We start from the raw sequence: 24917 nt of genomic DNA, 5'->3' as shown, positions 1-24917 counted from the left end.
ACACTTCCTGGTATAAAGCTGAGGGGGTTTTGGTGTTAAAGCACAGCACAGGTCAAAGATCATAATCCTCACCTTTATACAGTATCAGTCTTGTCTAAGTGGAAGTTGGGCCTATGAGGCAAGCAGATGAAGTCATTTTTCCACATATGGGAATTGTAGTGGGTCGGGGAACGTCTCAGCCAGGGTCTGAGACAGGCCACAACACCATTTTGGTGTTACTGCCATCAGCGTGCGGTCGTTCAGACCACTGGGGCATCCAACCTTAGACGCCCGGAGCAGACGGATGTTTGAAAGTGGGCCAACATTGCGTGCGGGTTCAGCCACAGCTCAAAGAGGCATTGGAAGTTGTTAAACCTAGTAAACACATTCCTTGAGCACAGAGAGTTTTCAGGAAAGGACGTGAGAGGCTGTGGTTGTTGGACAGGATATTTATGGGTTGGGTGAAGAAGGTCAAGACTAATTCAAGCTCTTCCATGACCAAAAGCCCTCCTTCGTGGTGTTTAATAAGTCCTTCAAGTTCCTGTTCACTGTTGTTTGCTATTGAGAAAATAGCAAGCTACTGTAAACTGTTCTTGTTTTAGCTCAGAGAACAGGGTTTTTTTTGTTTTTTGTTTGCATTATTGGCCTATGTTGTGCAAGCACATCCCCTTAAACAACTCCCAGAACATGATCCAGCCAGTGTGCCACATGTCAATGTATCCCATAGGCATTGTTCCCTAGAAATAACCAACTAAACACTCACGCACGCACGCACACACACTTGTGAAAACTGGGTGAATGCATTAGCATTGTCACAAGATCACATGAATACATGGTCATAAAGGAGGCATTATGAGTTTGATTTTGTGAATCCAAATCCAAAATCATGCTGGGATCCTGTGACTTTCTAAGCTGGGCTGTTTGGCCTGAGGACTGGCTTTGTACTTATCAAGCCTCTCACAATGGAATATCAGTCAGAACAGCGGGGAAATTCACAGACCGACGCCACTTGGACTCTACTTTTACCCACATAACATTCATCAACTTATACTAATAAAAAAAAAGTGCTGACGCTGTACCTCTGTGAAGATTTAGGGGACTTCAAGTCGGAATCCTAACCTTTTGAGGAGTTGCTGCAGGTTTTGAGAGACACGGGGTAAAGGATGAGATTTTGGTTTTCCTACCGCAAGGAGTTTAAACAAGGTAGGTCGATGATTTGAGAGGAAAATGTACAACTGCTCCAAAAAAGGAAAAAGGATCTGTGTGTTTGCATGTGTGCCCTTTAGATAATCCTGAGTGCGATGATTATCTTTGCTTCAAACCATGCGGATATTTCCTGCATTGCAGGGGCAATTTAATCCTGTCATAGGGGCAAGCCCCTTCTGCTCCCCACAACCACATATCCACCACCTCAACGAACCGATTTACCTCTACACGTAGCGATACTGCTAAGCCACACCTCACCACAAAATACTGTACATGACAGTGATGCGCAGGTCGACCCACAACCCCCCGATTCCTCTGTCAACAAATCACCATTGGCAACAAACTGGCCAATTAGTACACAGAATTTATCAACCCTTGCCTAAAAATTATTATCATTATGATAATTATTATCTAACTAAAATGGAAGGAATGTATGTCTGTCCTTCGATTTTCTCGACAACCATTCATCCGATTGACGTTGAACTTGGCAGGTGTGTTGCTGAGGACTCAAGAACGTGCAGTGTTGAGTGTGAAGTTGTTTGGATGAGCGGTTGACCAGAAAATTGAAGGACAGACATACATAAATAAATGCACAAGGAGACTTTCTTCCCATGGCGACCAGACGAACAGCACCACTCTGTCATTGCAACCCACATTGTGGTCGGAGGGGGATTGGACCTGAATGGACACCACGCTAGTATTATTACTAGACATCCAGTGGCCCTTTGAAATTCAGGGCTCCCGGGCTTCAGCCCGGAAAAGCCTGTGCATTAAATCGCCACTTGCTCTGTGTTGCAAAGCAAATTTTGAATGATCTCAGCTGATCTCTATCAATCGCATAGGGATGCGCACTACATGCAAGCCCTGGGCTGCACAGCAAGTGGTGTTTAATGCTGAGGTGGGCTGCTGTGCTCAGCTCAGGAGGGATTTTCTCTCTGTAGATGGACAGAGTGCAGGCTGACCACGAGAGCTCAGACAAAATCAATAGATCACAGAAGGCTCTGTGATCGAAACAGATAGCTACCTCACTTTTTCTTTCCCTCCCATAGATTATCTCTCAATCCCACCCACCCCTGATTTTGTTTTTTCTCCTTTCCCCCCCCACTTGTACCCCCCACTCACCCTGCTCCTTCCTCAGTTTCAGTGGCCGCACTCTTCGCATGTATGGAGACACACAATGTCTCTCTCTCTGTTTCTCTCATATACTCTCTCTCACTCCTTCACACACATACACACACACACTTAGATACATACACACTCATACAACCAGAACTCAAACTAGGGCACAACAGCCAACTCCTCTCTATCTATTCTTGCCTCTGCCATCCGTGTCGCTTTTCTTTGTTCCCTCCATCATTCTCTCTCTTTCACTTCTCTCCCCCGTTTCCCTTGTGTCATCGCTTACCTCTACTTTTTTCTTTTTTTTAAAATCTTCTTTCCTCCCCGTTTCTTTTTCTTTTCTTTTTGGTTCTGCGGTGCTACAAGCAGTCCCCCGACGCTCAATCAGTCTATCCCCCTCCATGTCTCCCCATGCCTCAGCCCCCCCCCCACCTCCACCCACCCATCCTCTCATCCCTCTCTCTTCCTCTAATGGTAATGCCGAACCTGACTCACTCACCTCCCCTTCCTGTCCCGACAGAGTCGAGCGAGCATGAAGACAAGAGCACAGACGCCTCGGGGGACACCCCCTCACAGAGCGGCCCAGGAGAGGCTCCAGCCATAGGGCTCAAGGACGAGGGATGTTCCCCCAAGATGGCAGCCCTCAAAGCGGAGGAGAACGATGAACTGGGTCCACTGCCAGACAACTGGGAGATGGCATACACAGAGAAGGGAGAGGTCTACTTCATAGAGTAAGGGTCAAAGCACCACCATCTCACATCTAATTTAAATCTGTCTCTGCACCACATATACGCAAACACAAACAAGTACACACAATTCAAACACAGACTTAAAAGGAAATGGTTGTTGATTTAATGAGATTTAGAGGTCCCTTGAAATTCACCGATTTAGCAAGGAAGGTAAAAGGTAAAGGTGGACGTGCGTCTATAGAAAATTTTATAGCAACAAGCTTTTTTGTGCACATACACACACACACACACACACACACACACACACACACACACACACACACACACACACACACAAACATGCACACACACTTTAACGCCACTGTAATAAATTCAATTGCTTAGTCTCACTGGTTGTATTAAGGCTGTTATAAAAGCGCTGAGGTGTATTTCATCAGACCTGTAAGGTTTTTAGTGCTACAGAAAAATTGTGGCGGTGAGTCTTCATTACATCTGAATAATGGCGTAGCCGTATGTGTGCCTTGTGGTAGCAAGGCGACAGGGAAGTGCGGAGAAGGGCTGTATATGCAGACATATGGACATGCACTCTAGTATGCAATCAACAAATCAAGGCTCAAATAGAGATTATATTTCTATATTACTCCAGTTGTTTTTTTCCCCCCCTTTTTCTCCCCAATTGTATCCAGCCGATTACCCCACACTTCTGAGTCATCCCGGTTGCTGCTCTACCCCTTCTGCTGATCCGGGAAGGGCTGCAGACTACCACATGCCTCCTCCAATACATATGGAGTCGCCAGCCGCTTCTTTTCACCTGACAGTGAGGAGTGTCACCAGGGGGACGTAATGCGTGAGAGGATCATGCTATTCCCCCCAGTTCCCCCTCCCCCCTGAACAGGCGCCCCGACCGACCAGAGGAGGCGCTAGTGCAGCAACCAAGACACATACCCACATCCGGCTTCTCACCCGCAGACACGGCCACTTGTGTCTGTCGGGACCCCCAACCAAATCGGAGGTAACACGGGGATTCGAACCAGCGATCCCCATGTTGGTAGGCAACAAAATAGATTGCTACACTACCCGGACGCCCCCATTACTCCAGTTTTAATGATACCAATCAATCATCAAGTTCCTTTGACTGAAGTCCTCCGCAGTATCATTCCAGACTGGGTAATGAGATATGGCAGCACAGCTTCGATATGGCTGCCAGCCAGCCAGGCCCACATTGCCTCATCATGTGTGTTTGCCATCGAGGCAGAGTTTTAATTTCCCCTCACCGTAGATGACAAGCCATATGTCTCCCTCCTCTTTCCAAACAGCGAAACATCAACTTGCCCACATCCATCAAGCATATTAGGGAGTTAATGCAGTTACCCCCATGAATTTGTAACTTCAAGGTTTTTCTGGGGTTAAGTGATGTGGTGCCAAGGTGATACAGTTGCCAAGAAGATGCTTGCCATTGATTGGCTCCTCCTCAAGATCGATTAATTTACCCACGGTCCGTGAAGAGAGGCGATGCTGAAGAAGAAGAAGAAGAAGAAGAAGAAGAAGAAGAAGAAGAAGAAGAAGAAGAAGAAGAAGAGAGGGAGAAGTGCCAATGAGCTGTAAAGATGAACAGGGAAGGTAGCGAAAAGGATGTGATTGAAAAGATAAAGTAATAGAAGGTAATAGTGATTAGAAGGAAAAGAAGCAAGGAAGAAAGAGATTGATGTAAGGCAGGAAGACCGAAAACAGGATAGGGAAAACAGAAAAAAAAAACGAAACAGAGGTAATGAGCCAGAAACAGTAGAAAGTACTAGAATAAAGGAAGGAACATAAGAGAGGTTTTCCATAGGGTGTCCGGGTAGCGTAGCGGTCTATTCTGTTGCCTACCAATACGGGGCTCACCGGTCCGAATCTCTGTGTTACCTCCGGCTTGGTCGGGCGTCCCTACAGACACAATTCGTCGTGTCTGCGAGTGGGAAGCCGGATGCGCGTATGTGTCTTGGTTGCTGCAATAGCGCCCCCTGTGGTCGGTCGGGGCACCTGTTCAGGGGGAAGGGGAACTGGGGGGAATAGCGTGAGCCTCCCACGCGCTAGATCTCCCTGGCGAAACTCTTCACTGTCAGGTGAAAAGCCACATGTATCGGAGGAGACAAATGGTAGTCTGCAGCCCTCCCCGGATCGGCAGAGGGGGTGGAGCAGCGACCAGGACGGCTTGGAAGAGTGGGGTAATTGACCAAGTGCAATTGGGGAGAACATGGGGAGGGATTGAAAAGAAAGAAAAAGAGAGAGGTTTTCCATAGTAGTGTTGACTACCTCCACCATCTTTCTTGGAGATTTTTCTGTTTTTTTTTCCCCTCAAAGTTTTCACCTCATTTTACCCCAGACACTCTTATAAACCCCCCTGCTCTTCTTCTCCATAATGGTGCTTCCCTGTTGAACCTGATTTGATCTCCGTAAACATGATGGACAGGTCTGTTTCATGTCTGCGGTCATTAACATAGGCTTTGCTTTGCTCCACCTTGGTATCTTCAGGGTTCGATGCCAGGGTGGGTCTGAACCATCACAACACCATCACTGTGTCTGCTTTCAAAATTTCTGCTTTCGTTACCACGAGCCCTGCTAAACCACGCACCACTGACATAGGAAGTATGTGATGACGGGTTGGTGGCCCAAACTCAAACTCTGGTTAAACATCTTTGCTTCTCTAAATCCGTTCCACCACGTTTAAATGAACATCGAAACACTCCAGTTAATGTCTTCATCTTTGTGAGATTATTGTTATTACTGACTTAATTTCACTTCGTTTTGTTTTTTGAACCGAGGCGTGGCCCAGTGCAGACTACCCTTTGAATAAGACCCGTCTTCCGAACTGTACTCAGTTTATTAACGTCGGCCACAGACCAAGAGCAAAGCCTGCTGTTAGACCAGCGTTAGATGTTTTCTGTCCATCGCTATTTTGTGTCTGTTGGATACTCACGCATAACAATCTCTAATCCTGCTTCTGTTCTCTGGGGTGTCATTTACTGCCCTTCAAAATTACTGTTTTGGGGGGGGGGCAACCCCCCCTTTTTTTTTTGTTGCCCCAATTGTATCCGGACAATTACCCCACTCTTCCAGGCCGTCCCGGTCACTACTCCACCCCCTCTACCGATCCGGGGAGGGCTGCAAACTACCACATGCCTCCTCTGATACATGTGGAGTCGCCAGCTGCTTCTTTTCACCTGACAGTGAGGAGTTTCGCCAGGGGGACATAGCGCGTGGGAGGATCACGCTATTCCTTCCAGTCCCCCCCCCCAAACAGGCACCCTGACCGACCAGAGGAGGCGCTAGTGCAGCAACCAGGACACATACCCACATCCGGCTTCCCACCCGCAGACACGACCAATTGTATCTGTAGGGACACCCGATCAAGCCGGAGGCAACACGGGGGTTCGAACTGGCGATCCCCGTGTTGGTAGGCAATGGAACAAAATTAGTGTTTCTGAATTAGGCGGTTTGATTACTGGGTAAGGGGATTTTAAATCTATGTTGTAATAGCTGTGGCAACCAATCAGATGGAGCATCTGCACCGACAATGGATCGCTTGCATGCGACCAAACGTACCACCCGCCCCGCATATGGACCCGGCTGTGCCCTCTTGACTTCCTGCCTGTTTTACCTCCATATGTCTGATCATCATCATGACCCAGATCTCCATCTCAGCTCCCAAAAACAACCAGAGCTGCTCTCATCGAGTCCCAGACAGCAAATAAGTTGTTAGATCTGACTCCCCTTACTCGACTGTATATAGTCAACCCTTGTGTGTGTATCTTAAGATTATTGTTTTGTGTTGTAGTGTTGTCATTCTATGTTAATTATACTGAAAGTGCCGCGAAACCGGAGTCAAATTCCAGCCAATGTACATGATTCTGATTCTGATTCTGATTCTGGTGTCACCTTGTTAGTCCAGGACAAAGAGCTCTAACCAGAAGAAGACAACAGTTCTGATGGAGATACTCCATCAGTTTTTTTTTACTTATATAAAACTAATGCATAGAGGACAATCCACAAAACTACACCACAATGCACAAATATTCCACCCCCTCCAAGTACATGCTTTACCATTTTGTTGTTTTGGAATTTTGCAGTGATTGTTCTAGTGTTAAATCAGTTTTGATAGCTCGTATATCAAAATGGGCTTTATTTTGTCTTTTCTAAATCTCATAATATTTTCCCCAGCATTTTAATCTTTTTCTCTCTTATTGTTCTTTTGTATTCGAAGGCACCTCGTAAATTTTCCTTGAAGCGCGATAAAAATAAATTAGATTTGGTTCGACTTAGTCTTGAAGGGGAGGCCTCTTGTGCCCCCGCTGCATCAAGGTAAGATGAGGAGGTGCGTCAACTTCCCCTGCATCTTATCTGGCTCCATCTCTCCCTCTCTCTCTCTCCCTCTCTCGCGCTCTCTTTCGCTGTCTCTCCCTTGTCTCTCTCTCGCACTCTCTCTTCCTCTTTCGCTCTCTCTCTTGCCCCCGTTTCTCTCTCCATCTCGCTCCCCCTCTCTCTCTCGTGCTCTCTTTTACTGTCTCTCTCTTGCCCCCTCTCTCTTTCTCTCCGTTTCTCCCTCTCTCTATCGTGCTCTCTTTTACTGTCTCTCTTGCCCCCTCTCTCTTTCTCTCCGTCTCTCCCTCTCTCTCTCACGCTGTCTTTCGCTCTCTCTCTCACTGTCTTTCTCTCTCTCACCCCCCCTCTCTCTCGCTATCTCTCTCTCTCGCCCCCCCTCTCGCTGTCTCGCTCTCTCTTGCCCCCCCCCAATGTCTCTCTGTCTCTCTTGCTCTCTCGCTTCCTTTCTTTCGTTCTTTATCTGCCCATGGCTGGATGGATCTGCCAAGCCCACAACTGTTCCCTTCCATCGATCCCTCAGTCTCCCCTCTGCACCCCCCCCCACTCCAACACCACCCCGCCCCCCTCGCCAGCCCCCCTCGGCCTCAACCTGATCCCCGTTAATGAGAAAGAGTGAGCAAATTAAAAGTATCGATCGCCTTTTTGTGCCGTTTTGTTAACCTAAAGCATTTTTCTCTCCCATCACCTCTTAGAGGTGGGCACGCGAGGGAGTCTCTTTTTTTCTTCTTCTTTTTTTTCTCTCACTGAAAAGATTTGTTGGCTGAATTAAGACCCTTCTACTCACTCTCTCTCTCTCTCTCTCTCTCTCTCTCTCTCTCTCGCTCTGTCGTCTTTTCACAGTCACAACACCAAGACAACATCGTGGCTGGACCCGAGGCTCGCAAAGAAGGCAAAGCCGCCTGAGGAATGCAAAGAGGACGGTGAGTGCGGTTTCTCTATTCTCTCTTTTCCGTACTGCTGATTTCCTCATCACAACAGTAGTTTTGCGACATTTAAACTGTGTGCTTGTTTTAATTGGATAGTTAAGATTCACTGATACGTAAATCACTGTAAGGAAGATGATGATGCACTTACTGGTGTCGATCGATGTAATGACCGTGCCACAGTGGAGGATATATCTTCTTCTTTTTCCGTTCTTTTTTTTTTTTTCCGGTAGTATCTGTGTGCCACCTGAGTTGTGTGGTGAGCAATACCAGTGGGTGTCTGTCAGCCCCTGTCGCTGTGAATAGGAGACCCCGCGGTGTGCATCTCAGCACACAGGTTCAGAGAGGCTGAAGGTTACAGAGAGCTCTTTATTCTCCACCCTGAGAGGAGAGGGACGTGTAGTGTCCTTCACACACACACACAGTATAAAGGGAGAGGAATGAGTGTCATTGCAGTAAGCGTTTGTATAATGACATGTACGTGTGTGTCTTCTGTCTCGTTCCTTTGAGCTCTCTGGTCTCATCCTTCATTGTCTCTTTTGCGTGGCCGGGGACAGATTTATCGCCTGGGTAACAGATATGGAGACATCGCAGCTAGATCGAGGGAAGGGAGTTTCAGACAAACAGAAATAAAAATGACAGTGTTGTGTGTGTTTGTATGTGTGTGCATGCGTACATGTGTGTTTGTGCATGCACAAACATGCAAACGTGCATGCACGCCTGTGCCTGTTTGTCTGTCTTCCTGGGACGATTGTGTTTCGGCGGGGGGGGGGGTGTTATCCTGGTATGTTTGTTACTGTTAAGTGTTCAATCACCCATCTACAGTTATTCTAAAAATGTATCTGAAACACCATCATCATCATCATCATCGTCTGAAACACACACACACACAGTGCTGTCACGTTCCTCTATGCATGCAGGCACACAGATATGGAGATGAGCGGCCAGACAGAGAGAGGAGGGAGGAGGAGCGTGAGGCGACTGAAGACACGGGTCACATGGCATTTGCACACGGTTCTCCAAGTCAGTGCGTGTTGAATGTTCAGATGTGATGTCGGGAAAGTGCTGGAAAGTTAAGAACACTCGCCGACTGACCGTCCAGACATCTCTGACACGATACGAGTCGTCCCGAGTCACTGAACCCCGCCCTTATGCTCCTCCGAACAAGCTGCAACCAACGACGGGAATTATTTACAGAGTGTGTTTGACCTGGATGAGACGAGCTGTTGATGGAGGGAAAACAGCAGCTGACCTGGCGGGGGGCCCAAATCGTTTGCGCCCTGCGCAGTGTGCAACAAGGAAGCCTGTTTCTGTTGACTCATCACCCCCTTTTAATTCTTTCAAATCAATTACCATCACGATCTTCCCGTTCATTCAAAAACTCCACCTCCACCTGCGCTCGCTTAAACTTTCCTTTCCCCCTCGGTCTGCAGACGTGAAAGGTAGGCGGGACTCACAGATGATGAAATGACACAGAAAGTGAGAGAGAGAGAGAAGCCTGTGAGGAATTAGTAGAAATGTAATTGTGCTTTTATCTCCAGTGCCTCCAATCCTATTTACTCACCAAGGACATCCCATGCAAGAAGACGTGGCGATGTTTGAAGGGAATTGTTATTGATCTTGTTGGATGGCTCATCCAGTTAGTCCCTGACCGGGGAATCTCGAGTGTGTGTGTGTGTGGTGGTAGTGGTGGGGTTCTACATCTGTGCTGTCACTACGTTTGATTCACCAAACAGGGCTGTAGTATCAGATATCAGAGAGGGTGGATACGTGGGTGTGCATGCGACACACTCCACACTCTTGACAGCCGGGTGGCACCAGAGACCCCTCTGAGAGCCGAGCGAGAGAGAGAAGTGGGCCTCTGTATATTCAGTATTGATTTGTTGGGAGATGTGTGGGTCCGTGTGTGTGTGTGGGGGGGAGGGGGTGCTGGTGTGCGTGCGTGTGCAGACATTTGGGCACAGCCATGCTCTGATAAGTGCTAACAGGATCACAGGGTGGAGTTTGTGAGCTGTGACAGGGCAACAGCCTGAGAGGAGGAGGAAGAAAGAGGAGGAGAAGCCGACCGCCAACTGGAGCCTTGAGTTTGGAGGAAGCAACACACTCCGAGTGCGCGCACACACACACAGACACACACACACACAGAGTGAAAACAACTTTTTTCCTCTTATGGCACCATATACAAACCAGATTCTGTCAGCGTGTGCAGGGAAATGCTTGTTAGGTTTCAGTGTGTGTGTGTGTGTGTGTGTGTGTGTGTGTGGGTGTGTGTCTTTGAAGGCAAAGATGTCAGCTGATTTCTGCGGTTCAAGGGAACATCAGCGCCGGCGGAAAGAGCAATTTACATCAGAGGCGCCTCGTAGTTACGTAACTAATTCTGTCTCTCTCACTCTGCCTACGTCTTCCTCACCTCCTCTCTCTCTCTCTCTCTCTCTCTCTCTGTGTCTCTGTCTCTCTGTCTCTCTCACTGTCTCTCTCTCGCTCTCTCTGTGTCTCTCCGTGTCTGTGTGTGTGTGTGTGTGTGTGTGTGTCTCTCTCTCTGTGTCTCTCACTCTGCCTACATCTTCCTCACCTCCTCTCTCTTTCTCTCTCTGTGTCTCTCACTCGCTCTGTGTGTGTGTATCTCTGTCTGTCTGTCTCTCTGTCTCTCTCACTCGCTCTCTGTCTCTCTCTGTGTCTCTCTCTGTCTTTCTCGCTGTCTCTCACGCTCTCTCTATCTCTCTCTCTCTCTCTCTCTCTCTCTCTCTCTCTCTCTCTCTCTCTCTCTCCTACTCCATCTCTATCTGTCCACTTTCCTCGTCCCTGTTCCCCGATCTGCCCATTTTATTTTGGTAGTGAAGGAAAAAAACAACAACAGGACAGCCTCCAAACCGAAGCTCTCTGTTCATTTTAAACGCCCCACCTCCTCCTTCATTCTAACTCCCTCCTCTAAGGTCTGCTTGTCTGTTTTTTTTCCTCAACTGCCAAATATTTGTTGGCTGTGATGAGGTAGCTGGACGAGCAGACACGCCTGTTCTTCCATATTTCTGTCGCTTTAGTCGGCGCTTATGCAATGCACCTTTCTGTTTGTTGTTGCCTCTGGTGTGTTACAGTGGGTCAGGGAAACTCACACACACACACACACACACACACACACACACACACACACACACACACACACACACACACACACACACACACACACACACACACACACACACCCCGATAAACAAATTGAAAGCAGAGAGAGACTCTAATCTGGTGTTTTCTGCAATTTCACCACGTTTCATCACTCGTAAGACGATGGAGTGTCCTATCTGTACAAGCCGTTGCATGGGATGCACGTTGGTTACCACTTTGAATATTGAGAAAAAGGTGGGGGGGTGTCTCAGGTTCGATGGCACAAGAGTCTGCAGGGAACGAGCATTTTTTTTTCAATTTTCCCCCTTTTTCTCCCCAATTTTATCTGACCAATTGCCCCGCTCTTCTTGAGCCGTCCAGGTTGCCGCTCAACCCCCTCTCTGCGGATCCGGGGGGGGGGGCGCCCCGACTGACCAGAGGAGGCGCTAATGCAGCGACCAGAACAAATACCCACATCCGACTTCCCACCTGCAGACACAGCCAGTTGTGTCTGTGGAGACGCACGACCAAGCCAGAGGTAACACAGGGATTCGACCCGGCGATCCCATGTTGGTAGGCAACGGAATAGACCGCTACGCTACCCGGACGCTGGGTATGAGCATTTTACAATATTTGGTCTCCCACCTGCCCACGTTTTCCTCTGCCCCCCCCACCCCCAGCAGACATCGCTCTGATGAGAGCCCAGCTGGATGTGTAATAACTTTCTAGTTGTGTGAGGAAGACAAAGTTATCGTTGTCCCACATAGACTGGCAGCAGACCAGACTGCCGGCTCCTCTTCTTCTCCAGGAACAATAGTAGAGGTTGTTGGGGTTTATTTTTTCTCACTCCGACAGTAAAAACATACCCCATAGGTGTCTGGGTGGCATGGCAATCTATGCTGTTGCCTAGCAACACGGGGCTCGCTGGTTCAAATCCCCATGTTACCTTCGGCTTGGTTGGGCGTCTTTATACACACAATTGGCCGTGTCTGTGGGTGGGAAGCCGGATGTGGTATGTGTCCTGGTCGCTGCACTAGCGCCTCCTCTGGTCGGTCGGGGTGCCTGTTCAGGGGGCAGGGGGAACGGGGGAATAGCGTGATCCTCCCACGTGATACGTCTCCCTGGCAAAACTCCTCACTGTCAGGTGAAAAGAAGTGGCTGGCGACTCCACATGTATGGGAGGAGGCATGTGGTAGTCTGCAGCCCTACCCGGATCAGCAGAGCGGGTGGAGCAGCAACCGGGACGGCTCTGAAGAGTGCGGTAATTGGCCAGGTACATTGGAGGAGGACAAAGGGGGGGGGGTTAAAAAAATAACGTACCCCATGAATTTGCATTGATACATCATCTGTTTTCAGATGGCTGTGAGATGGAAAAGATGCTCCATCTGGGGTAAAATAGTTATCTCCCGTCCACTCAGTCCTCCTTGTAGCGACCTCATTGCCGCGCACACAGACTTACGCTGCGAAGGCAAGAGCCACAGGAGTAATGAGGGACGCTGAACAGAACACGCGGCACATGCCTGCAGTCGCCGTTGAGCATGCAAACACCTTCATTCATGTGTGTGTGTGTGTGTGTGTGTGTGTGTGTGTGTGTGTGTGTGTGTGTGTGTGTGTGTGTGTGCTCAGGTAAGTAAGTATGGAAGACAAGATGCGACACCCTCCTTCACCTTGAGACTTCTGCAGCATGGCAGAGTAGAGCAGAGAGGATTGGCTGGCGTATCGCTGTCGGCAACATGATTGATGGTTGTATTTTGAGAACATCCCCACTCGAGCATGCCTGAGGCCGGGAGATTGTGAGGAGTATTCAAAATGACTGACAAGTTTGTGACAACTGCAGATGCAATTGTGTGTTTGAGCGCACCATAGTATTTGCCATAGCTACAGCGTTATAGGGCCCCCACATATAAGTTTCCTGTTAAGGCCCCTTTTGTTTTTATATATATATATATATATATATATATATATATATATAATTTTTTTTCCCTTTTCTCCTCAATTGTACCCGTCCAATTAACCCACTCTTCCGAGCCGTCCCGGTCGCTGCTCCACCCCCTCCACGGTTAGGCAATGGAATAGACCGCTACGCTACCTGAACGCCCCTTTTTTTTTTTAATTGGTTAGATCAGCTCAATAACAGGGATGGGTGGAAAATTGGTCAGTTGACTTGCAAACAAGGGTATGACCAGTAAAAAATAATACAAAAATAAAATAACCAAAAAAAACCCCAATGCTCCAGTGCAGTTGACGGGGACACTGTGCTGTAGGAGACGCCGTCCTTCGAATGAGACATTAAACCGAGGTCCTGACTCACTGTGGTCATTAAAGATCCCATAGCACTTATCGCAAAGAGTAGGGGATCCCCCGGTGTCCTGGCAAAACTCCCAACCTGGCTCTCTCCATCTGCCCACCTAATCACCCCCCTGTGTAATTGGCTCAATGATTCCTCCCTCTCCACCTCAAGCTGATGTGTGGTGAGCGTTCTGGTGCAAAATGGCTGCTGTGCATCACCCAGGTGGTGCTACACATTGATGGTGTTTGAGGTGAGTTTCCCCCTTCAGTGTGAAGCAGTCTGGGTTTCCAGATAAAGTGCTATATAAACGTAATCCATCGTTATTATTGTTATTGTTAATGGACTAATATCTCAGGAAGTGTAATGTATAACTGATTACCCCATTACCCATTCAGCAGTAATGAGATGACCCCCAGTGTGCAGTAGCTTGTTAACATTGCATGTTATATTGCCTTCCCATTAGATACACTAGAGCTGTACCTTCAAAAATCGCTGTAACTTAATTGCTTTTACAAGATCAGGGTAACCGAACAGACTTAATGTGTGGTGTTTCTAGTGGTCCCTGTCCTGATTAGGAACAAAGCAGGGAGAACTGTTGAGCAGGGTGAAGTGCACCTCGCCGTTACTTTTCACTTTCTTTGCTTGCTCGCACAGATCTGGTTTCTTACAGAGAGAGACAGACAATTATTCATTCATCCATCCATTATCCGAACCGCTTATCCTGCTCTCAGGGTTGCGGGGTTGCTGGAGCCTCCCAGCAGTCATTGGGCGGCAGGCGGGGAGGCACCCTGGACAGGCCGTCATTTACATTCACACCTAGGGACAATTTAGTACGGCCGATTCACCTGACCTGCATGTCTTTGGACTGTGGGAGGAAACCCACGCAGACACGGGAGAAGATGCAAACTCCACACAGAGGACAACCCGGAATGACCCACCAAGGTTGGACTACCCCGGGGCTCAGACCCAGGACTTTCTTGCTGTGAGGCAACCACACTAACCACTGCGCCACCCTGCCGCATTGACCACACTTGATGATTTCACTTTTAAAGCAGTAGTGAAAAAGGCAAATATGGTCTGGTCACTGCTGCAAAAAGAAAAAAGGGGCGAAAGAAAAGGGGGAAAAAGTCTCATTCAACAGAGAGAACAATAACAAAAGTTTGGTGGCATCGGGCGTCTGGTAGCGTAGCGGATTATTCTGTTGCCTACCAAGACGGTGATTGCCGGCTCGAATACCTGCGTTACCTTTGGCTTGGTCGGGTGTCCCTACAAACACAATTGGCCGTGTCTGCGAGTGGGAAGCCGGATGTGGGTATGTGTCCTGGACGCTGCACTAGCGCCTCCTCTGGTCAGTCGAGGTGCCTGTTTGGGGGGAGGGGGAACTGGGGGGAATGGCGTGATTCTCCCACACGCTACGTCCCCCTTGCAAAACTCCTCACTGTCAGGTGAAAAGAAGTGGCTGGCGACTCCACGTGTATCGTAGGAGGAGGCATGTGGTCTGGCAGGTAGTCTGCAGCCTTCCCTGGCTTGGCAGTGGGGGCGGAGCAGCGACCGGGACAGCTCGGAAGAGTGGGGGTAATTGGTTGGATACAACTGGGGAGAAAAAGGGAGAAAAAATTTTACAAAAAAGTTTGGTGGCATCAATCTTCTTCTGGTGGAATGGATAACTCCTTGCCCACTGCTTGTACTGATGTGTGTGTCTGCCTCGCCGCACGGCGTGCTGCATCCGATCACCAGCACAAGACTACAAGTGACGGTATCTATGGAGCTGAATGACGGGTGTGATCATAACAGTGTTAATGATAGATTTTGGATGACTCAGTTTTAAACTGATATTTTCTTAAAACATATTTATTCGTTACCGTTAATATTGCAAACTTGAAATAGCACCTCTTTACAGCAGCCGTTACTGTTCAGCGTTGATCATATTGCTAAAATGCATCACAACCCGAATTAGGGTCGTAAAAGGCAGATTCATACTCATGTTGTTGTTTTTGCATTCAATTATGGACTCAACACGGGATTAACTACTGATGTAGTATATACGCACTGTTACACAATGTTAGACAACACTAATCTTTCCCATGAAACAATAGTGTACAAAACCATCTACAATTCGAAATCGAACGGGTCAAAACATAAGCTAAGGACGGAGGTGCAGATCAATTACAATACAATTCAATCATATAACCTATTTTCAAAATATAATCTCATATAAATGTAGCCCGTGGAATTAGATACCACACAGGACACAATTACTTCCGGGGTTCTTGTAGCTTTAATTTTATTGTTTGAACCTTCGAATGCAGATCGTTTTCTGAGTGCATACATTCCTGTGTCTTTCGAGCAAACAGCTCATAAATGTTCACAGATGTGGCAAGTTTAACAGAAAAGATTTTAAAAAAAGGGAAATAATAAATACAAAATACGGTGCAAAATACGGCAGTGGACTATGTACGTTAAACAGGGTTTAACAAAGACATGTGGAACTTCCTGAAGATCGCGCAACTTCTCACTCTGTCAGTTACCTTTAAACAGAATTAAAATGCATATAAAACCTTTACATCCCAAATGCAATGGCATGGTGTGGCTTTATTCACGCCAACATTACCTTGTCATGCCTGCAATGGCGAACAGCGGTCGACGGCTCGCGCCCAAAATCACCGAACATCAACTCCAGTAGCGTCTAAATCAAACCATCTTGTCAAATTACCGACATACAATATTGTTTGGAATAATGTTACAGGTATATTTCACAAGATATTTACCCTTACATACTACGGAGTCAGAGCACTGTCACACCGCAATCTTCAGGCGCTCCACACAAGAAAAAAAGAAAGAATACCCAAGATGCACTTGGATAACTTGCACGGAGTTACAATAAAAGTCCGCCACTGCCACTTACTGGTCAAAACATGCAATGACAACCAAAACTATAAAAATACACTCACAATCTGCCTCACAATTTAAATACATCAAATGACATTTTACATGGCTTGACAGTGTAACAATTACATATATTAACAGTTAAACTATAATAAATTTAAGTGGAAAATCATTTAACATATTTAACAGATTTACCACCCGGCTACATACTCCCCTGCAAATATAGTCAACGTCCTCGGTGACTACGAAACATGAACTGACTCAAATACTCCCTGCAAGGCCTTTTCAAAGAGAGCAGCACCCAGGCTTGTCAAAACCTTAGAGACCATGTCTGTGCTGACTGAGACTGCATTACAGGCTGACTTTGGCAGATGAAATGGGTTTGAATGAGATCCAGCCATTTCCCGCTTGCTTTTCCTAATGGCAGGTTTAGGTGCATAGGTTCTACGTCCTGCTCCACCAGCATCCTCTGTTAGTGCGGGCCTGTCCCTGTTTTCAATAATGGGCAAGTCACTGTCGCTAACGTTTGGATGCACATCATTAACACATTCTGTTTCTGTGCCACAATTTCTCATATCTGAATAACCTTCTTCAGGTCCTTCACCGTCACTCTCATCTGTGGGTGCTGTCACAGGTAAACTAACACTTTCTGCTGCAAGAGGCAGGTTAGGTACTTGCACAAGCCGGCGAGGGATGACTTCCTCAACAATAACAAAATCAGCCTCAGGTGACTCAGGCTCATCCTCAGCTACAGGCTGTGTAGTGGTCTGTAACCTAGTTCTAGTTCTTGGTTTGGGAACTGGTTTCGCACAAGGTCGCAACTCTGACCTATGAACTCTTTTAATGGGACCTCCCTCAAAAGGTTCAACAGTGTGTGTGGTACCCTGGATGTCAACTACCTTGTAGACTGTTGAGGTCCATGTGTCCTGAATCTTATGTCTACCTGGGGGTCTGTGACGTAGGAAAACCAACTGACCAATGTCCACAGGAGGACAATACACCTTCTCATTTTGCAGTGAGATCCTCTCAGCTGCCTTCTGCTCTGAGTACTCTCTGGCTCTCTCATGTGCCTGTCGGAGTCTCTCCTGATGAACAGACAACCAATCCTGTTTCCTGTCTGACACACACTCACGCCCTAATAAAGCATCTACTGGGAGATGTGGCTGTACCCCGAAAAGCAAATAATAAGGCGAGTACCCTGTGGTGGAATGAGGAGTGACATTATAGGCATATACTACTTCAGACAGATGCTCTGGCCAACGCTTTTTTTTCTCTGGTGGGAGTGTCCTTAACAAGTCATGGAGTGTGCGATTGTATCTTTCACACTGACCGTTTCCCTGTGGCCTGTAGGGAGTTGTCCGTGTCTTTTTAACCCCATAGAGTTTGCACAGCTCTGCTATAATTTCACTCTCGAAATTTCGACCTTGGTCTGAGTGCAGTCTCTCTGGGACCCCATATTTCATGAACCACTCCCTGAGCAAAACTTTAGCTGTAGTGTCTGCCTTCTGGTCTTTGGTAGCATACGCTTGTGTGAACTTTGTAAACACATCGGTCACAACAAGGACATTTTCACGGCCATCTGAAGCTGCCTCCAACACTGTAAAATCAACAGCCACCACTTCTAGAGGTCGGGAGGCCAGGAATGCCTGAACTGGAGCATGGATTTTTGGCTGAGGCATCTTGGTCAAAATGCACCGCTCGCAGTTTTTAACCCAGCTTTCCACATCCTCGCATAGCCCTACCCAAAAACACCTCCCTCTTAGCAAGTTTACAGTGCGCTCTATGCCCTGATGTCCCATGTTGTTATGTACATTTTCTAGAACTTGGTCCCTCAAACAACTAGGCACGAGTAACTGCCACACTTCTCCATGACGTGGGTCTGTGATAACCCTGTACAACAACCCTTCTCGTTGTTGTATGCATCTCCATTGTTTCAACAATCTTTTCACTTGACTAGACAGGGCTGCTCTCTCTCTGGGACATGGCCTCCTCCCCCGATCCCAAAATGCCCTAAACTCTTTTAGGGTGGGGTCACCGGCCTGAAAACCTACCAGCTCCTCTCTGGTATAACCTGGCAGTGTGGGGGTGTTGCCCTGTTTAGTACCTGTCTCACCAGACCTCGACTCCCCAGCACGGATCTGTCTCACTTTGTAACACTCCAGACCTCTAGAGACAAGACCAGGATCCAGAACTGTTCCTCGCTCAATCAGGTTACACACAGTGATACAGTCGTCAAAATCCGAGTCAGGGTCTGTTTCAGGCTCCCCTGCAAACTCCTGCCTAGAGAGAGCATCTGCGGCGGCATTACTGCAACCAGGACGGTACTTAACCTCGAAATCAAAAACAGACAGTTGCGCTACCCACCTCTGCTCTATAGCACCTAACTTGGCTGTCTTGAGGTGGCAGAGGGGATTGTTATCAGTCAGGACAACAAACTTTGAACCAAGCAAGTAACCCCTGAATTTTTCAGCAACTGCCCATTTTAAGGCAAGCAACTCCAACTTCATGCTACTATAATTTCGGTCATTCTTCTCAGCCTGGCGTAGTCTGCGGCTAGCATATGCTAGGACACGTCTGGTGTCACCTTGCTGCTGACACAATACAGCGCCTAATCCATGCTGACTAGCATCTGTCTCAACTACAAATGGTTGTGTGAAATCGGCAAAACCCAAAATGGGAGCAGAGGTAAGTTTTTCCTTTAACTGCTCAAAGGAAGAGTCACACTCTGGTGTCCACATATTACAAAACTGGTGACCTACTTTCCCTGTTTTTTTCACACCTGAACATTTGTTGACTAGGTCATGCAGTGGCCCGGCAATCTGTGAGAAGCCTCGAATGAATCTCCTGTAGTAACTACAGAAACCCAAGAACGACTGCAGCTCTTTGGCAGTGGTTGGGACCTTCCAGTTCTTAACAGCAGAGACCTTGGAGGGGTCAGTTCCTATACCTTCTGCTGACACCTGATGACCCAAAAACTTTACTGACTGTTGTAGAAAAGCACACTTCTGCAACTTCACCTTAAGGCCCGTCTCTGCCAGTCTCTTAAACACAGTCTCAAGTCTCTCCAAATGCTGCTCAAATGTCTCTGAAAAAACCAAGATGTCATCTAGGTAGACCAGGAGTATCTGAAAAATGAGATCATTCATAGTAACTTGCATAAGTCTCTGAAATGTAGCTGGACCGTTACAAACACCAAAAGGCATTCTCACGTACTCATACAGACCAAACGGTGTAGTAAATGCAGTCTTAGTCCGATCTCTCTCATGCATAGCTACCTGGTGGTATCCGCTCGCCAGATCTATGGTCGAAAAGAACTTTGCCCCTCTCAGCGCATCAAAACTCTCATCAATTCTCGGGAGCGGGAATGCATCACGTCTTGTCTTTGAGTTGAGTTTCCTGTAATCGACACATAGCCTCAGACTACCATCTGCCTTTCTCACTAGTACTATGGGCGAAGCATAAGCACTAGAGCTTTCTTGAATGACCCCTTTTTTAAGCAGCTTGCCAATATGTTCCCTGACTTCACTGTACTGTGTGGGTGGGATTCGTCTGTATGGCTGTGTTACAGGTATGTCATCTGTCAGATGGATCTCATGTTGTACTTTGTCAGTGTGGCCTAGATCTTCATCTTCTGTTGCAAACACAAAAGAGTACTTCTCCAGTAACAAAGTCAGCTGTGCTTGCTGTTCTGGGCTACCACAAAAATTGAGCTTGCCGAGAATTTCCTGCACATCTGTCGGTGTTTCGGGGTGTTCACTGATACTCACTTGTTCAGTATCTGCTGAGATTCTCTGAAACTGTACCTCACAAAGCTCATCACTTTTCACACAGTCTACCTGAGTCAAAACCCCTAGCCTAGTCCGTGGCCCTAGCCAGATATCTTCATCAGACATGTTCATGACTCGGACTGGAAAAATGTGATTGTCCGATGAAACCAAAGTAGGCACAACAACCAAACCTCCAGGAACGGGGACACCCACAGACTCCAGCAACAAAAAAGAACTATCCTCACTCACGGTCCTGAGTCCCCTAGCCATAACTGTAGCAGCAGATGAAGCAGGTATATGGACTACATCCTTACCAGCTACCCTAGCGAAAGAGAGTCTGTCTGTTGCATGTACTGCATGAAGATGATTAAAAGCCTCTCTCCAGTTTGAGTCAAACCTCTCCTGCAGTGTGGTGCCAAACTCAGTGTGTACTAGCTCTCTGCATTTTTTGACAATATTCATCCCTATTAGACCTGGAACAGAGGAAGAGTGTTCAGAATCTTTAACTATCAGAAAACCTCGCTCTGGGATAGTCAGACCCATGGCTTCTACATCAAGCTCCACATAGCCCATATAGGGTATGTCTAATCCATTAGCTGCAGTGATCTTTAACCACTCAAATGCCGGGTGAATGTCTTCACCTTTCACTGACAGGTGTTCCCTGAAAAAACTCTCAGAAATTGTACTGACCTGGCTACCAGTGTCAAGTAAGCAGGACACTGTAACACCTCGTAGTTTCACCTCAACAGTTTTACATTCTCCGACTGCACGCTCTAAGATCCTGCTTCTGTCTGGAGTCTCTTTTGGTGAGCCAGCTTCCTCCCCTCGAGTTGTGTGGCTCATGACAACTGAGGGTGCGAGTTTTCCTGCACTACATAAGAACTAGGTGTTGCGTCCCCTTGACCCCCTCTGGCCTGTGAGCATTTTCTTGCAATGTGACCTATGCCTCTACACTTGAAACAGATAGGCTGACCATCTGGTGTGAACTTTGGCTGGGGTCTAGGTCGTGGCTTGGGCTCTAGGAATGTCTGTTGAGTGCTGCGCTTACTCAGTTCACCTACAGCAAAGGCTAGATCAGCGAGTGTTTTGCCTAACTCTGCTAGCTGTTTTTCTTGATGGGCTACTGCTCTCCGAACATCATTTAATGCAATACCTTGGTCATTGTTTGTTTTAATAATAGAGCACTGGGTTTCCGGAACCTCTGATGTAACTTGGTTGCTCTTTATGACCCTGGGACGATGAGACCTGCTGTCCTCCATCTCCCACAGGAGGGCCTCGTTCCTCACATCTAGAAGACTGCTCTCTGGTTTGTCCCTAACCATTTTCCTGAGTTCACGCCTGAGTGCTGCTTCTCTTAAACCCTCAATAAACCGGTCTCTGAGCACAGTTTTCTTATTAGGTATTACATCTGTGGACTGTTTCACTACAGAGCTCAAAATCTGGGATAGTGCATGGGAGTAGTCACGGAGGTCTTCTCCATCAGTTTGGTTACGGTTGTAAAAGGTCTGCAAAAGCTGTGTGGAACTGCGCTTTTCCCCAAATGCATTGCTCAGGTAAGAGTATAAATCACTGGGCCCCACTGACTGACCCCTCATGCATAGTCGCACCTCTTCCAATGCAGGGCCACGCAATAGAGATAGTATATAGTCACATTGTTCTCCTGTTGTTTGCTCTCTGTATCTTAAAACCCTTTCAACCTCTTCAATAAACTCTTCGACAGATCTCCTGTCTGTACCACACTCCCCACTAAATGCTTGGATCTGGCGTTCTCTTGGAACGTAGATGTATGAACGTGTGGGTGCACTGTTATCACTTGCTCTCTGAGCCCTTGCTTCACCATTTAACCTGGTGAGCTCATCTCGCAGTCTGGCGAGCCCTTGCATGGTGGTCTGCATTTCTTTTTTAGCACCTTCACCTATACCCATTATGCCACCTGAGGTGTGGCCATTATCATTACGTGAACTCCCTTCATCACCAGAATCACTAGACATAATGATATATTAATCTTTACTCAGTCCAGTATAAATGAGGATATTCAGTTCAAAACCTGGTTCAAGGATACAACAAGGACAGTCTTTAACTTGGAGCCTTGCTGGATCTTGGTCTTTGTAGCTGAAGTTAGCGCTGGAGTCCTCTGCGCTGGTACGGCTGAGTCGTGTGAAACAGGAAGCACCAGAACCTCTTAGATGCCCTCACGTCGTCTCTCGCTGGTCACCACCTCCACAGCAGGATGGCTTCAGACTCAACACCAACGGACGTCACCAGCAATCTTCACCACTGCCGTATTTTTTTTTAAGTAAAAATAAGCCACTCTGTTGCCAATTTAAAAAAAAAAGTTTTAGCTACACCCCACTCCTGGTACCAAAATTATGTAGCCCGTGGAATTAGATACCACACAGGACACAATTACTTCCGGGGTTCTTGTAGCTTTAATTTTATTGTTTGAACCTTCGAATGCAGATCGTTTTCTGAGTGCATACATTCCTGTGTCTTTCGAGCAAACAGCTCATAAATGTTCACAGATGTGGCAAGTTTAACAGAAAAGATTTTAAAAAAAGGGAAATAATAAATACAAAATACGGTGCAAAATACGGCAGTGGACTATGTACGTTAAACAGGGTTTAACAAAGACATGTGGAACTTCCTGAAGATCGCGCAACTTCTCACTCTGTCAGTTACCTTTAAACAGAATTAAAATGCATATAAAACCTTTACATCCCAAATGCAATGGCATGGTGTGGCTTTATTCACGCCAACATTACCTTGTCATGCCTGCAATGGCGAACAGCGGTCGACGGCTCGCGCCCAAAATCACCGAACATCAACTCCAGTAGCGTCTAAATCAAACCATCTTGTCAAATTACCGACATACAATATTGTTTGGAATAATGTTACAGGTATATTTCACAAGATATTTACCCTTACATACTACGGAGTCAGAGCACTGTCACACCGCAATCTTCAGGCGCTCCACACAAGAAAAAAGAAAGAATACCCAAGATGCACTTGGATAACTTGCACGGAGTTACAATAAAAGTCCGCCACTGCCACTTACTGGTCAAAACATGCAATGACAACCAAAACTATAAAAATACACTCACAATCTGCCTCACAATTTAAATACATCAAATGACATTTTACATGGCTTGACAGTGTAACAATTACATATATTAACAGTTAAACTATAATAAATTTAAGTGGAAAATCATTTAACATATTTAACAGATTTACCACCGGCTACATAAAGATCCGGGGTCCGTCATTTCCACGATATTATTCAAAGACAGGAGAGCCTGCCTGTTCCATGAAGCCCTTAAACCGGTTGTCAATACTAAAGCAGTTTGGTTTGTGTAATTTCCAATTCATCATAATAATACGTTTAGCTGACAGAGAAGCTAATGCTGTGATGCAGTGCATGAGTGTTGACTGCACATTTTCTACCCCTGTGCCTAAGAGGCAGACTAATGGACAGTGGGGTATTTTCACATCCAGAATAGAAGACAATCTTATTCCACAAGCTCCTCACCGGAGGGCGATGCCACAACAAGTGCGTGAGGTTTCCTACCTCTCCACAGCCATGCCAGCACAAATGTGAAGTCATCCATCCATTATCCAAACCGCTTATCCTACTCGGGGTCGAGGTCCTCCCACAGTCCAAAGACATGTAGATCAGGTGACTCGGCCATGCTAAATTGTCCCTAGGTGGGTGGGTGTGTGTGTGTGTGTGGGGGCCCTGAGATGGACCGGCAGCCTGTCCAGGTTGTCTCCCTGCCTGCTGCCCAATGACTGCTGGGATAGGCTGCAGCATCCCCATGACCCTGAGAAGTCAAGTCAGTTCTATTTGTTTAGCCCAATATCACAAAGTGCACATTTGCTTCAGTGGACTTTACAGCAACACAACATCCTGTCCTTAGACCCTCGCATCGGATAAGGAACAACTCTATAAAAATGTTTTTAAAAAAAAACCTTTAACAGGGAGAAATACTAGGAAGAAAACTCAGGGAGAGCAACAGAGGAGGGATCTCTCTCCCAAGACGGACAACATGCATTGGATGTTGTGTTTACACAATTTACACAATACAACACTGAAAGGGGATAACAGAATTACAATGGAATTATAAAATATATGAAGAATATGACGAGGAGGATGCCAAGCAGTGTCCAGACGCCACCGGAACGGCCCAGGACCTGAGCCACGCAACCAGCATCACCATGTAAAGAAAAATAATACTAATAAAAAAAATAGCCACGCATCTTAGTGAGAGGAAGATATAACATTGAAACAGGATTACAAAATTACATGGATTTATAAGATATATAAAAAGAAAATGTGATGAGGGGGATGCCAAGCAGTGTCCAGGTGGCGACCACCATCAACATGGAGACCTGGGAGGAGGACAGACTTCACGTGCACACAAGGGAGACTCACGTCACACCATTCACACACAGAAGAAGAGAAAGGAGAAGACATCATTCAGAGAGAGAGAAAAGACATGTGGGAGAAGAGAACAGTTTGCAATAGTAATACTAATCATACTGTACATCTCATCATTACCCCTCACAGGTAAGGGACCAGAGATAATTAATTGATGCCGTC

The 24917-nt window shown here is 47.0% G+C and overlaps 1 protein-coding gene across 1 annotated transcript in view; it reads left to right on the top strand.

Moving 5' to 3' along the window:
- magi2a (membrane associated guanylate kinase, WW and PDZ domain containing 2a) overlaps positions 1 to 24917 on the top strand; it is a 333028-nt gene that overhangs the window by 231925 nt on the left and 76186 nt on the right. The window contains exons 5-6 of the mRNA XM_056275592.1: positions 2825 to 3035; positions 8196 to 8275. Of these exons, the coding sequence (XP_056131567.1) occupies positions 2825 to 3035; positions 8196 to 8275 (291 nt within the window). The remainder of the gene's footprint in view (positions 1 to 2824; positions 3036 to 8195; positions 8276 to 24917) is intronic.

This window comes from Lampris incognitus, chromosome 3 (genome assembly GCF_029633865.1).
Source record: "Lampris incognitus isolate fLamInc1 chromosome 3, fLamInc1.hap2, whole genome shotgun sequence".
NCBI classification, from domain to species: Eukaryota; Metazoa; Chordata; class Actinopteri; order Lampriformes; family Lampridae; genus Lampris; species Lampris incognitus.
This window is presented reverse-complemented; position numbering and strand designations above follow the sequence as displayed.